The following is a 14806-nucleotide window of genomic DNA, read 5'->3' as shown; positions in this document are numbered from 1 at the left end:
GGCCAATACAGTTACAGTGTCACCATCTCTGACATATTTTGCCAGCAGGCCCTCTTTTAACATATCCAGTTGTTGGCAAAGCTGGAATAGCAGTTGATTCAAGTTTTTCATTGTCTCAATGGATTCACTTATAAAACAACCAATAGGATTTTTTTTTTTTTAATGAAAAGACCAATGATTGGCCAAAGGTGTGAGGTATAGAAGTCTAGTTTCCTACTGAAACCACTTTAATTATATTATGTTGAGGTTATTATTGAATATTTGTCCAGTGAGGGCCAAAAATCTGAGTTTTAAGATACTCAAAATACTGTTACATATAACAAAAGGAAAAAATGGTGCCGTTATTGTATACCAGTGCTGTTAGTTTATGAGCAACAATGCAAACATACCTCACTCACACTTCTTTTGCATCATTTTTTTCTCCCATCTTAAGGTGCACGGATAGCAGAGTACTCCCATCTGTATGACCAGGTGATGTTTAAAGATTCCTCCAGTCCAACCTCTGCTACCCCACATCACTCCCATCCAGGTCTGTCATCTTCTCCGTCCATGCCTGAGACCTCTCTGGAAGAGGACTGGCTCCACTCTACCTACAGCAACGGAGAGCTGGCCAGCTTTGTCTCCTCGTCTAGCGAGGTGGGGGAGGCTCGAGCATCTTCTACCCCTCAGCGCAGGCTTACTTCAGCCTGCTCCACCCCTTCTTTCTTCCCTCCATCTCCGACCACTCCACCGGCACAGAGATGGAGTTCATGCATTTCGGCGCCTAGCGAGAAAGAAGAGCACGTGTACAGCTCCATTAAGAGACATCCTTCCTTTAATGCACCATCTTTGCCTGCAAAGGCCTCCCCTTCTGCTCAGTCAGTCAGTTCTACGGGCAGCCAACAGCAGGAGAAGTCTGGACTTAAATGTAATGGACTCGATGTGGATCGATCCACAGACAGACTTCATGGTCCAAGTCTAGGCCGAGCTGGCCGGCAAAGTAGCCTCCCAGAGCGGTCTACCCAGGGGCTTTCAGACCTCACTTTACACGATGGCCAAAAGGTGGTGGTCCTGAATCGGGCTTCTGCACTGAGCATACTCACCGCTACCCAGAACTACTTGGCCAACTTCAAGGACAATGGGGAAGACGATGACGACTATGTCGAAATCCGCTCAGAGGATGAGAGTGAACAACAGCGTGACAGGTTGGCGCAGAAGAACGGCAGCTCAGCTGCTCTTGCCGGTCAGAATCGGGGCGTTATCCAGTCTCAGAGTCTACCGTGCACCCCAATCCGCTCCTGCGACCCGCTGAGACCTCTGGACCACGAGCATCTGGAGAAATACCTGTGGAACGAGCCGCAGCAGAGCCAGCCCAACATCGTCCAGTCTCTGAGGGAGAAGTTTCAGTGTCTGAGCTCCAGCAGCTTTGCCTGAGGCTATGTGTCAACTAAAAAGCCAAATCTATATTAACAAAGGGAACAATTCTGCTTGGCCTTGAATGCCCTACATCTTAAAACACAAAGAAATATAAAGCAAATATAACACAACTCTCAGTGTAGATCAGCCATATTTGTAATGACATGTTAATGCCTTTGCCTTCTGTTACAGTGCTTTGAAGTTTAACATAATAGGTGACCATTAACGGTCAAAACGCCACATCAAAGCTTGCATGTAAGCTGCCTTAGCACTTCCAGAGATCGGGGTGGGGGGGTGAGGGGTCGCTAGAGAAAAGCAAAGTTCTCAATTGTCTGTAAAGGGAATCCAGTGTGACTGAAAAGATTTTAATATTCAAACTCTTCGATTGCTTTTTGTGTTGAACCTTGTAGACATAACTGGTGTCATATGAACTGTTGTACAGTAGTTCAGGATACTGACTGAAATGTACTCTCTTCTGTGCTCAAGGTCTTAGACTTAGACTTAAACATCTGGTGGACTTTGACAGATTGTGACCACCACCATGTCAGAAGTACCTCTTCAACCATGTTCTTAAGGTTAATTTTAACTGCACTTTCATCTCTAGTTAATATTTACCTATATAGGAGAGGTGACCCAGAGTCGTGGCTAGTTTTAAAACAAATTTGCTTACACCATCAAACAGTTCCAAACAAGCAGCTTTACAAATATACAGTTCAGATTTGCAGTCTTCACATGTGCTACTCAGGCTAGTTTTTCACCTTTAGGTGGCTAATACAAGACCCAATAGGTTAAGTATGACTAAACATAGACTTGTAAGTCTATTTGAAGTTATTGTACGTCACTCTGCCTACCACCTTTCTAGGGTATTGTGCTTTAAAAATTGAGAAGATGCTGATATTTTAGATGATCAATAAGAAAAGATAGGATTAAATATTTATTTTGAATCTGTGAGCAAATCGGAAATGTTTTTACGTGTTAATGTCTGGGGCCATCCATCGTGCACAGCTTAAATGTTCATCTCAATAAATAAATCGTATGTGTGTGTGTGTCAATTTTTTTTTTTTTTTTTTTTAAATATTATAATTTAACCTTTGCTTTTAAGAGGGACCACAAAGGAAATGATTAAGGAGACTTACTACAGTACTGTATATGGTGTAGGTTTTTTTTGTTAGTGTTTTTTTTTTTGTAATGGATCATCAGCTGTTTGTTTACCTTGTTTACGTCTTGGGACACTCCCAACTGTCACACTACTGATATTACATCCTCACTCCCAGAAAGTCACCTCGACGGTTCGCCAACACATTTGTTTTTTCTTTCCCATCAAAGCAAACCCAAGATTTATGCCACACTTGTTTAATTTCTGAATGTCCTATTTATTTGAAAGCATCCCTCTGTTACTGCCCCGTGTCACTATTACTGCGAGCCACCGACTGGTTGTAAATGAAAGAATATATTTATTGAAAGAGAGTTTTATTATTATTTAGGAGCTCACAAAATTTGTATCAAATACTGTGAATATTATCCGAAAATGTTTCTATCACGCACTGCTTGATAAATACTTACGAAAAGAAAACCCCACAAACACTTAAAAGCACAAGATCGTGGCCTGTTGTTCATGTCAGGAAAATTGCGTCAAACACAAGTTAGGAATATGAAGTATTTTTGTTCCATTGTACATTTTCGTCCTGTTTCACTGGTGGGGATTGTCAGTTTTCATTTACTTTTTCTTTTCTTTTTTGCACTTTTTTTTGTCTTTTTTTTTTTTTTTTTTTTTTTTTTACGTTGAATTTGTAAACACTTTGTAAAGATGTACATTTTAGGAAGGTTATTCTTCTATGCCATAGGTATGCTTTTTAATGCTTTGATGTTTAAGTTAAGTCTACTGTATTTTTTTAACTGGCTAGATGTCGTGGCTCAAACTATGTTGGAGGTAATAAATACAGATTAAACTCACCTTTGTGTGTGTGGTTTTTTTTTTTTTTTTCTTCCTCTTGTTATCTCTCCACACTGAATAATAGGACTCACAGCAGTCAGGAAACTTTTCTTTATGTACTACAGTTCTTATTAGCAGTAGAGCATGCATGTCATTTACTTAAGTAAAACTGTTTGCAATGGCAGAACACTTCCCAGCACTGAAAGGCACTTCCCGGCACTAATGGTATGACTTTCAAAATCGTACATCACCTCATTCTTAAATTATTGCATTCACAAACATATGTGTCCGCTCTGCCTGGCCAGTTGACGACAACACCCCATTCAGCCTTTTATAGCTGAGCAGTCAAAACTGAGCAAAAATGCTAAATGAGTTTAAAACAATTAAATAATAATAAAAACTAGACCCCATGAACCTTTCAGTTTAGGTCTGGACTTTGACTGGCTCATCTCAGCAACTTGCTTCTTTTCTATTTCAGCCATTGTATTGTAGAGTTGCTGTTGTGTTGGGACCTGTGTCCTGCATAACTCAAGTTGGCAAAGCTTTAGCTGTCAGACAGATGGCCTCACATTTGACTCTAGAATGCTTTGTTACACAGAGGAGTTCATGGTCAACTCAGTGACTGCAAGATGTCAAGGCCCTGTGGCTGCAAAACAAGCCCAAATCATCAACCTTCCACCGCATACTTGACATTTGGTTTGAGGTATGTTCAGATGCAGCTTTGCAAACATAAACCATGCTGCCATCTTGTTTTTATAAAGAAGAGGCTTTTCTTTTTCTTCCAAACATGTCATACTTGTTCCCTCTTAATTCTTAAAGTAAGGGTGTACTTAGATTTCCAATCACTGCTTTCACTCTTCATCTTGGCTTAGTTTTTGATAAATAAACATAACGGCATATGTCATGTTTTATAATTAATCTGAGGTTGTAGTTACCTAATCTTAAAATCTGCTAAGGACTAGATTATTATCCTGAAATGTGAAACAGAATTTAAAGAGGGTGTACTTTTGTTTCACCATGATTTTGTAAATAAAAATATTTAAGCCATTCGAAAGTAAATGTGTTTGAAATGGAAATATCATCTCTAATATATTATTTCCAAGCCACTAATTTGTCTCGTCGCTAAACATATTATGAAATTGAGTATATGGAATTTGTGAGTGAAAGCAAATATAAAAATAATTCAAATAGTTTTAACTTTCTGTTGATGTACTGACCAAAAATAAATACAAACAAATATTCATCTTTCAATACAAAAATAAAGAAAATACCGCATGAAACTAAGGAAAAAGTCGACAAAAAATAGGATATTCATCCGCATAACCACAGTATCAACAGTAGCAGGCGCACAAACAGCTTTAGAGCTTCGGAAGAACCAAGAAGAAGAACTAGGGCGCGGCGCGGTTGTTTTGGGGCATGCTGGGAAATGAAGTTTATAAGAAATGACTCAACAAAAACGTTGATTTGTAATTTAAAAAGGGAACGACATCACGTGAAAAAATGTAAAACATTTAATAGCGAGTTCTACAACACAATTAAAAGCTCCCATACTGAAAAGATCGAGATTCTTAAGATATTTTCTTCTCGAACCTTCTTCCCAGTACCGGTTTACCCATAGTGCACTGCGCAGCTTCCTTTCTTCTCGGTTGTGCGGTGGTCCAAAAAAATGTCGCTATTAGACGGTCCGTTAAATGTGCTCGGCCAGAGGACAACTGGCCAATCTGTTCGCACTCAAAATGGTGAGTTTATGCGCTGCTTAACTTTGTCCGTGAGACAAAATTAGCGTCTCTGCTATGTGTTTATTATAACGGGCAGGAGAACGGTTTCATGCAACACACGTGTGGATCACGCTAATGCTAGCTAATGTTAACTTAGAGATTGTGCTTCCTGTCTATTACTATTATTATTAGTATTATCATTATACTACAGCACTGAAAATCTGTTCTGTCTCAACTCTTGCAGCACGTGTTGCAATTGTCTAAATCCCATTTTAGTACCGTCCACTCGCACTACAATGAATGGAGGGTTATGCTAATGGGATAGAAAAACTCTGTCATGGTCTGAAGGTGTGGCGAGCTGAATGTGCGCCCCTCTGAATGAAATGACAGCATATCCCTCTGACTGAGGTCCGAAGGGTCAAAGGATGTGCCTAGTATCTTTAGATGCATTGAACTTGTTGCTTCACGCTCGGTAGTTACAGCGTCCTTTTCGCTTCTGCAGTTATGGCCGCAGCATCCATCGCCAACATCGTCAAGAGCTCGCTCGGACCCGTTGGCCTCGACAAGATGTTGGTGGACGATATCGGGGTCAGTATCACGTTTGGAAGCCTTTTGTATCACGCTCTGTTTATATGCCATTAAACAAAGGTTACTGTAGTAAACTAAAGTAAACAGAAGGTTTAAATTAGCGATCAAATACATGAAGAAATCAACTTCAGATTGTGCAAAATGCAGCAGCCAGACTTCTTACAAAAACCAATAAAACTGAACTGAAGCGTCAACACTGCATAGGGTTTAGATCATGAGGCAGAAACTATAATAACCACATAAAAGCCATAGTTGCTTATCAGTTGTGTTTTGTGGTTGTTTCGACAGGACGTGACCATCACCAATGATGGAGCAACCATCCTGAAGCTGCTGGAAGTGGAGCACCCAGCTGCAAAGGTCCTGTGTGAACTGGCTGATCTGCAGGACAAGGAGGTTGGCGATGGGACAACATCTGTGGTGAGTAGCTACCACTAGCTCTACTGGTGTTTGTGAATGCAGCTAATTTGTTGGATTTTACATAATACAGAGCTTCAGAAACTGAATTGCAGCATCCTGTTTTAGTACTATGCACCTGCCTCTTATTACGGGTGTGTGGCTATGCTAACAGGAAAGAGAAACTGTCCATCATGATCTGAAAGGGTCGAGCAGCCTCATTTCTGCCACCCTTAAAGAAATGATGGTACAGAGCATGATCCGTATCTTTTGAGTTTTATTGTTGATAGAAAATAAACTAGTTCCCAGCTTTTAGCTCTCATTGTTTGCGTTTCTCTTTCTCAGGTAATTCTTGCTGCAGAGTTGCTCAAGAGTGCCGATGAGCTGGTGAAGCAGAAAATTCATCCCACATCAGTCATCAGTGGATACCGTCTGGCTTGCAAGTAAGATGTTAAATGTAAAATCATCCAAATAAGATCATGTAGGGTCTGTTGCAGTTTTGTGACGCTCAAACTTGCCGTTATCTTTTAGAGAAGCAGTCCGCTACATTACTGAGAACCTCACTATTGGAACAGACGACCTGGGAAGAGAATGCTTAATCAACGCCGCTAAGACCTCCATGTCTTCCAAAATCATCGGAGTGTATCCTTGATTTGTTTGCAGGAAATCAGCAAAATTTACCAGTGTTTATATTTTGCATGTGCAGAAAGCTCTTCTCACTCTCTAAAGTATCTGCCTTGACCCAAGCCTTCAGTGATGCAGACTTCTTTGCTAACATGGTGGTGGATGCTGCCATGGCTGTGAAGTTTGTGGACAGCAAGGGGGTAGCTAAATATCCCATCAACTCAGTTAATGTGCTGAAAGCCCATGGCCGCAGTCAGAAGGAGAGTTTCTTGGTCAACGGGTATGCACTGAACTGCACAGTCGGTTCACAAGGTAAGTCTGTCACAAAGCCTGAAATTCATGGATTTTAAGTGTAAAAAGTGAGGATTTGCACAATGTTGGTGATTTCTTTTGATTAGACTCCCATTTAAATTTGCTGCTATGTCTTTCCTGATGGTGTATGCAGTGATACGCGTGGGAGACAGTAACCATGGCTAAGAGAAAGATGGTCACAGCAGTTTGTGAACTGTGGCAAAGCTTCTTTTGGCCTCACAGTAGAATAGTTCAGGGACCGTTTTTCCCTTCAAACGGTTTTGTAACTGTTTTTATAATTTTCTCATAATGAATTTTTATTGTCCTTTGGATTTTTAAAATGATGTATTGTGTCACAGGCATGGTGAAGCGTGTCGTTAATGCCAAGATCGCTTGCCTGGACTTCAGCCTGCAGAAGACCAAAATGAAGATGGGTGTACAAGTTATTATTAACGACCCAGAGAAGCTCGACCAGATCAGACAAAGGTGACTTTTGAACATTTTTTTTCTTTTTCTTTAAACAGACACATTTTTAAGAATCATCCCATTAAATTTACTGTGTTGCTTCATCATTAGCTGACACAGTGATACGCGTGGGAGATATCATAAGCAGCCACATGTGAAGGCAGCAGCTCTTCTCTGAGATGCATGACTACTAATGTTGGCCGGACACTTTGTGCATCGCATGTCTTTATAATTATACTGTTTAAAGTATTGCAGCTTATTGTGAAACTGATAACAAAGCTCCACACAAAGGAAATGTGGAGGTAAAACTAAATATGTATTTTGTGTGGTTCCAGGGAATCTGATATTACCAAGGAGAGGATCCAGAAGATTTTGGCATCAGGCGCAAATGTTATACTGACCACTGGTGGCATTGATGACATGTGTTTGAAGTATTTTGTGGATGTGGGAGCCATGGCTGTTAGACGAGTTTTGAAGAGGGACCTCAAACGCATCGCAAAGGCAACAGGAGGTAAGAAAGAAGTAAGCTGCAGTTTGTGTCGATCGGCATTTACTGCTCTTAATATCCATGTATGCATTTAGATGCGTCTGTCACACACTTCAATTTAGAGTTTCCACCAGCAAATATTCATGTTTGACCTTGTCTGTGTTTGTCCATTCATAGCCACCATCTGCCCTTCTCTGACCAATCTGGAAGGAGAGGAGACGTTTGAGGCCACTATGCTTGGCCAAGCTGAGGAGGTTGTCCAGGAGCGCATCTGTGATGACGAGCTCATCCTTGTCAAAAAGTAAGAAATAAGAACTAGCAGCTGCTTGAGTAGTGGTGAAGCAATATTAAGTAAGTTGCATGAGTACAGCGGATTTGATTAAGTGCACCTCTGCTACAGCTTTGGCTAAAGTTGAGGGTTTTCCCTTGTACAATAATTGTCCAAATAAGACCCCTCCTTCTTTTTTCTTTTTTTTTTTTAAGGCTGATGTCATATTGTCGTCACCCTGCCGGGTGCGTGGCATAGTCACCCAAATTTGTAAATGCAGTAATTTGAGTAAAACGGTAATGCAGGATTTTGAAATTGGTTCCATTGATGTATCTACTCAAAATCTGAGTTTGTCTCAGTGACTTTTCTAAAAAATAGCTTAGATTTTGCTAGGAGACTGAGTAGCAGCACTGGCAGTTTCCAGTTTTTAGTTTTTTCTTTATCCTGGCAGTTAGCTTTGAAAAAGTCAGTCATGTTTACAGATGAGACAGCTATGTGTTTGTATGCGTTGTTTTTGAGTGGAGATTAGGAATAATACAAATGCACTTGGAATAGGGTGACATTTTTCTGATGAAAATTGAAGTGATTGAATGGCATGGTCAGTTTGAATGAGCCATATATTTTCAAGTTTAGCATTAAAGGGTTTAGAGCCTCAATACTGCTAGGGTATTGAGTTTCTCTGTTTATTCTGATACTACGTGTTGGCCCAGTTTAACTTGAATGAGTTGCTGTAGGCTTGTAAACCACTGTATGACAACTGGAAACAAATTGATTGCATTGATAGCACAGCATACTGTGGACGTGGACCAAAAAACAAACAAACAAGAAAAATATCAGTCAAATGCCAAGAAATATGGCTAGCAGATGAGTTGAGAGCCTCAGAAGTTATTTCAGAGATAATGACTTCCAGAATGAGTCTGTAACTGACATCAGATGCCTTATGCAAGATTTTGTAACATACTTCATGTTACATTAACATGAAATGTGAGGACTACATTTTCTTTGAATTAATTGAATACCCAGGGAAAGTTTAGACCTAAAGGACAGGTTTGGCTCTTCTTCTTGTCTCTAAAAACAAAGTTTGTTGCGGGGGATCAAGTTCTAGTTTTGGATTTGATCATTTTGTATTTGATTTTAAAGTCCTTTTTTCGTTTCTACATCTAGAGTTGATTCTCATTCTGATCACTATATTTTCTGACTTTCTTTCCCCTCAGTACCAAAGCACGCACATCAGCCTCCATCATTTTGCGTGGAGCTAATGACTTCATGTGTGACGAGATGGAACGTTCACTGCATGACGCTCTCTGTGTGGTCAAGAGGGTGCTGGAGTCAAAGTCTGTAGTACCCGGAGGTGGTGCTGTGGAGGCAGCCCTGTCAATTTATCTGGAGAACTATGCTACCAGCATGGTGAGCTAGCAGCTCAATCTGGGGTTGATGCTTTTTTTTTTTTTAATTAAAGTAAATTGTGCTCATCAATTTGCTTCAATCTTTTTAGGGTTCCAGAGAGCAGCTGGCTATTGCAGAGTTTGCTCGATCTCTCCTCGTCATCCCCAAGACGCTGGCTGTGAACGCAGCACAGGACTCAACTGACCTGGTGGCCAAGCTGCGGGCCTTCCACAATGAGGCTCAGGTTAACCCTGAACGCAAGAATCTCAAGTGGTGAGTCTTACCTCAGCTGTGAGTTTGCTTACTAGGCCTTTCTATTCAGTTTTTACTAAACTGAATGGCATATATTAGTCCTTAGATGAGCACACTAATAACATGTAATTACACTGTCGGTGGTTTGTCTCTGGTCCTGGGTCTGTCAGTTTTGATCCTAAAGTTAATCTGCTGTTAGGTTTGCCTATTTTGTCTTTAAACTGTTTAAATATGCCATCTTTTTACATTAGATATATTTTTTTAGACAGAACTGTATTAAAGTAAGATTTTGTTTTGAAGTTGATCTGTCTTGGACGCTAAGTAAATTTGCATATTTTTGATTCCCTTGTCCTTTAGGATTGGTCTGGACTTGGTGAATGGCAAACCCAGAGATAACCGTCAGGCCGGTGTCTATGAACCCACGATGGTTAAGACAAAGAGCCTCAAGTTCGCCACCGAAGCTGCCATCACAATCCTCCGCATCGATGACCTTATCAAACTGTTCCCAGAGCCGAAAGAGGGCGGGCATTCGTACCAGGAAGCTGTGGAGTCTGGATCTCTGCAGGGTTAAGAGGCTCCAAATTGGTCCCAATAGATTCAACTTCTGTATTTATACTCGAGAAGCTCTCCATGGCTGTTGCTCTAGTGTAGGCTGTGCACGTTGCCTGTTTACTGTTCTCCCACTCCCTCTGCCTTTGGAGCTCTGTCTTCTAGAAGAACTGTAAGCGATTGCTTTTTTTTGGACACTTAATAAAGCTCAGATGGTTGTAAATGACTGCTGGAGTACTCCCTTCATAATAACTTTCAAACACATTCAAGTTTATAAATCTTTAATTTCTCAGATTACAGGAAAAATATCTGCAGACATGCCCATGTACAGGAAGCACGAGGTTAGAGAAGGCAAGCATACTTATGGCACTTATCTGTTTGAAGGCTACTGCCTACACAATTTGAGAAGGTCCCTTTATTCCACATGGGAAGATACTGGAATGTTCAGGTTTTTAGAGCAAGCGTATTTAAAATCCTATAAGATTAGGAATAAATTAAATTCTTCATAGACAGTAACATGCTTGTCCATACTTGGTACTAAAAACCATCTTTTACAGAGTTAGTGTTAAACCTTATTTGGCTGTATAAGTAACTGATAGCAGCTGGTTTTTAAATGGAACATTAGTTGTCTGCTTGACAACTATTGAATGTAATATGGGCTCAGTGTCATATATATTACCAGCATTGTTATATTTAAGCTGCTACTGGTATTACACATTAGCCATCAGTATATGCTAGATTTACATATTTGTACTGACAAGACTTCTATCATTAATTCACAAAATTCAAAAGCTAAAACCTGAGGACAGTTGAGTTTAAAATGAAGATCACAGTGAGAATTAAAGCACACGCTCAGTTTTGCCTCAAGTATTGTGATGTAAAGGAGATAAGTAAACTTTCTTCTGCGTATTAACCCTGTTGTGTAAACAATGATTTTCAGTATCCATTAAAAAAAAGAAGATGAGATCAAGTGCAATATATTAAACAGCACAGAGGTACTTGTCTCAGACTCTTTCAACACACATGGCGATACCCATTCCTCCACCAATGCAGAGAGATGCAATTCCCTTACGGCCTCCGGTCCTCTGGAGAGCATGCAGCAAGGTCACCAGCACTCTGCAGCCAGACATGCCAATAGGATGGCCCAGAGAAATGGCACCACCGCTCACATTCACCTGAAGAGAAAGGGACAGGGATGATTAACACCACTTACTCTTTAAGGCTGATTCTAACCAGATGAAAGATGGTATTACTGTAATTGCACAGTAGCTGCAATTACATTATCGGCTTGAGTCAAAATCAATTTCCAATTTATATGGTCTTTTCTTACAAGATTACAAAACACAGTAATACTGTTAAGAATCACCTTTTCTTCATTCAGGCCAAGCTCTTTGACCACAGCAACTGACTGTGCAGCAAATGCTTCATTGATCTCAAATAAGTCGACCTGGTCCAGCTGCCAGCCCGCTTTCTCAACCTGGGAGGAAATAAAAGTTGTAAGTAGTAAAAGATACATAAATAAACTTCCTATTATCATGTTTTAATCGCTGTAAAATTCTCACCGCTTTCCTAATAGCTGGTATTGGTCCCGTTCCCATGATAGAAGGGTCGAGACCAGCTTGAGCCCAGGATACAATTCTGGCCATTGGTTTTATGCCACGCCGTGCAGCCTCTGATTGGCTCATCAGGACAGTTGCTGCTGCTCCATCATTTATACCTATGAAAAGATAAAAGCAGGTTTCAAAATATCAGTGTAATTCTGCTCCAGCCTGCTGGCAGATATCTCAGTGTAAGTGATGGTTTACGAATAACCCTGGAACCTGAAGCATTTCCTGCGGTGACAGTGCCACTGCTGTCCTTGACGAAGCAGGGTTTGAGTTTTGACATGCTGTCCATGTTGCTACCATGCCGAGGAAACTCATCAACCTTCACCTCCACTGGACCTGAAGGTCAGAGAAACATGTTTGCACTATATGCATCATCATAACTATCTTGTATAGAACTGTGGATTAGAAACCTACCTTTTCTGGATGGCACCATGATGGGGACAATCTCCTGATCAAAGTACCTCGCCTTCTGTGCAGCTTCTGTTCTGCTCTGAGACTGGACAGCAAACCTGTCCTGTTCCTCCCGACTGACACCCCACTGCTTTGCAACATTCTCGGCTGATAAAGAAGAATCAAAACAGGAAGTAATGAGTGATACAATGCAGCATACAACCACCGGCTGCTGTGTGAAAACAGATCCACATCCTAACCTGTGATTCCCATGTGGTAGCAGTGGAAGATGTCCGTCAGGCCGTCTGCCACCATGGAGTCCTGCAGGGAGGCATCGCCCATCTTCACTCCTGCTCTCATATGCACTGTATGAGGAGCCTGAGTATACAAAGGAGAAACAAGCAGATTGTTTCTTATGCTGAGGTTCTACCTGTTTACACAGGTTCACAGGTGAAATAGTTAATTGGTAAGCTTTTAACATATGCACTGACTGGCCACTTTGTTAGGTACACCTACTCAACTACTTTTAGCACAAATAATCAACCTATAACATGGCAGTACATTCAGCTTCATTTTAGAAAAGTGCTTTGAGAATAAAAGCGGTATATACCAGTCAAGTAAATATCACTAAGTTCAAACTGAACAATTTTTCATACTGTACAAGTATACATACTGTCATACTTGCACAATAAACTTTAAAAATCTCTAAACAATCTGATCGGTTTCCATTTTCATATCTTTCCTTCCTCATTCATTACCTACCCTGCTCATACTCTCCATGCCTCCTGCCACCACCACAGTGGACTCTCCAGTCAGGATGGACTGAGCTCCCAGGCACACAGCCTTTAGCCCAGAGCCACACACCATCTGGCAGCTCCAGGCCGGGACAGGGTAGGGGATACCTGCTCCAACACTGGCTTTACGTGTTGGATTCTGCCCATGACCTCAAAGAGAGAGAAGCAAAAATGTAATTATAGAAGGTTCATGACTGGCTGGAAATATTGCCAAACATGTCAAATCTTTGATGTACAGTAGATATTCCCAAATCTGCCTTTCTTTTATCTTAGTTTGTTCAAAAGTTTCTACCTGCTGTTAGGACATGTCCCATGATAACCTCAGAAACCTCATCTGGTTTCACCCCAGCCCGCTTCAGGACGTCCTTGATCACTGCTGAACACAGGTCATGTAGAGGCACCGTAGATAAAGCACCGTTCAAGGACCCTTCATAAAAATGGAAAGTTAGTTTTACGAAGAAGTAAAGAACTCCAAAATGTTTTTATTTACATGGTGAGTTATTCTGGTAAGAGTTAGTCATTTTTAGGCCAATAAGGTATATTTAATTCTATTCAAAATAGAATATACGAATATTTTCTGACAATTTCACAATTTCAGCGCCTGAAAAGTCCAGCCAGTTTGCAGAGAATGAAATAATACACATAGTAAAATTTGGTAAATGACTGAATTTAATGCCAAATTTAAAAATAATCACATCCTGGTAAGAAATCACGCCCATCTTGCTCCACTCAGGGTGCACGTTGTAGGTAGCCAATGGTAGCAGTCTCATGCTCCGTGGCACTATGACCAGTGAACCAATCAGTGACAGCAAAACACTAGACATAAGAGCGAGCCAATAGCAGGTCTGCATGACTTGGCGTGAACTAAAGGACACGATCCAATTAAGGAAATAAAAAAAAAGGTAAAGCAAAAGCTGCTAGTGCTAGAATAAATAGTACACGATATACGCAGTATGCTATACACAAAACAAGCTAGCAACGAAAAACGTATTAACAACAAACATCAGTACAGTTTATCTGTCTGCATCAGTAAGCCGCATTACAGCAACGTTGGGCGAGATGCTCTTAATGAATATTTTTACTTAATGTGGTTTAGGCTTTACCAATCGGCGTCCGGGCAGCAGAAACGATAACGACACTGTCGGTACTCATGTTGGCAAGCAGTTGTTTGAAGCTGGAGTCCTCGCTCACAGTGCTGCTCCTGTCTGCTCACTCTGCGCTGTTGACAGTGCGTGGACGTCTCAACTGTTTTTCTGCAAGTGTAACTGAGAAGGGGGCGGGGAGGCACAGCGCCACCATGTGGTTGGGAGGATAAATGTTTATTCATAAAAAAATACCTTTAACTACCTTGGATGTTTTGTGGAGTCTATTTAATACTTTATTTATATTTACAGTCCATTGGATTATTGCCATGTTAGGCTTGCACTTAAATTTATAAGCACTTTAGCACCCCATGTTTTTAGCTTTTTCTACTTCTTAGCATAACCAATTGACGCCTGAAATCTACGTTGTATAACAGAAAGATTTTAATCTTATTTTCATAAGGCACATAATGAGTTTTATTGGTTCTTAAACATTTTTAAAAAGTGCTGCTTAAATTTTTTCAAGCTCAAAAACCTTTATGTTTTGTAGTAATAACACAAGTCATGGGAAAATGCTGCTTTGT

At 40.7% G+C, this 14806-nt stretch overlaps 3 protein-coding genes and 1 non-coding gene across 9 annotated transcripts in view; 3 read left to right on the top strand and 1 right to left on the bottom strand.

Moving 5' to 3' along the window:
• The window catches only part of LOC100695046 (pleckstrin homology domain-containing family G member 1), a 61173-nt gene extending 57825 nt beyond the window's left edge, over window positions 1-3348 (top strand). For all 6 annotated transcript variants that reach the window (XM_019345663.2, XM_005454607.4, XM_025899146.1 and 3 more), the window contains exon 17: window positions 434-3348. In XM_019345663.2, the coding sequence (XP_019201208.1) occupies window positions 434-1413 (980 nt within the window). In that variant the 3' untranslated portion in view covers window positions 1414-3348. The remainder of the gene's footprint in view (window positions 1-433) is intronic.
• A 1564-nt stretch (window positions 3349-4912) lies between these two features.
• tcp1 (t-complex 1) lies at window positions 4913-10575 on the top strand. The gene is made up of 12 exons (XM_003449910.5): window positions 4913-5067; window positions 5549-5634; window positions 5923-6051; window positions 6373-6470; window positions 6559-6669; window positions 6782-6963; window positions 7302-7428; window positions 7743-7918; window positions 8072-8195; window positions 9377-9569; window positions 9658-9821; window positions 10158-10575. Exons 1-12 carry the CDS (start codon window positions 4995-4997, stop codon window positions 10369-10371), a joined length of 1677 nt encoding a protein of 558 aa, XP_003449958.1. The 5' UTR covers window positions 4913-4994; the 3' UTR covers window positions 10372-10575.
• On the top strand, window positions 5310-5447 carry LOC112842558 (small nucleolar RNA SNORA29). Its single transcript, XR_003214369.1, has one exon. It is a non-coding gene; the product is annotated as a small nucleolar RNA SNORA29 (small nucleolar RNA).
• A 38-nt stretch (window positions 10576-10613) lies between the features above and the next one.
• acat2 (acetyl-CoA acetyltransferase 2) lies at window positions 10614-14400 on the bottom strand. The gene is made up of 9 exons (XM_003449932.5): window positions 14244-14400; window positions 13433-13567; window positions 13109-13290; window positions 12607-12724; window positions 12371-12514; window positions 12170-12292; window positions 11912-12066; window positions 11716-11826; window positions 10614-11524 (listed from the first exon to the last, which is right to left on the bottom strand). The coding sequence occupies exons 1-9, from the start codon at window positions 14290-14292 to the stop codon at window positions 11354-11356; spliced, it is 1188 nt and encodes a 395-aa protein (XP_003449980.1). The 5' UTR covers window positions 14293-14400; the 3' UTR covers window positions 10614-11353.
• Window positions 14401-14806: the final 406 nt, after the last annotated feature.

The sequence above is a fragment of the Oreochromis niloticus genome, linkage group LG15, assembly GCF_001858045.2.
Source record: "Oreochromis niloticus isolate F11D_XX linkage group LG15, O_niloticus_UMD_NMBU, whole genome shotgun sequence".
NCBI lineage: Eukaryota > Metazoa > Chordata > Actinopteri > Cichliformes > Cichlidae > Oreochromis > Oreochromis niloticus.
The sequence above is the reverse complement of the archived record's forward strand: the minus strand, read 5'-3'. Positions and strand labels throughout refer to the sequence as shown.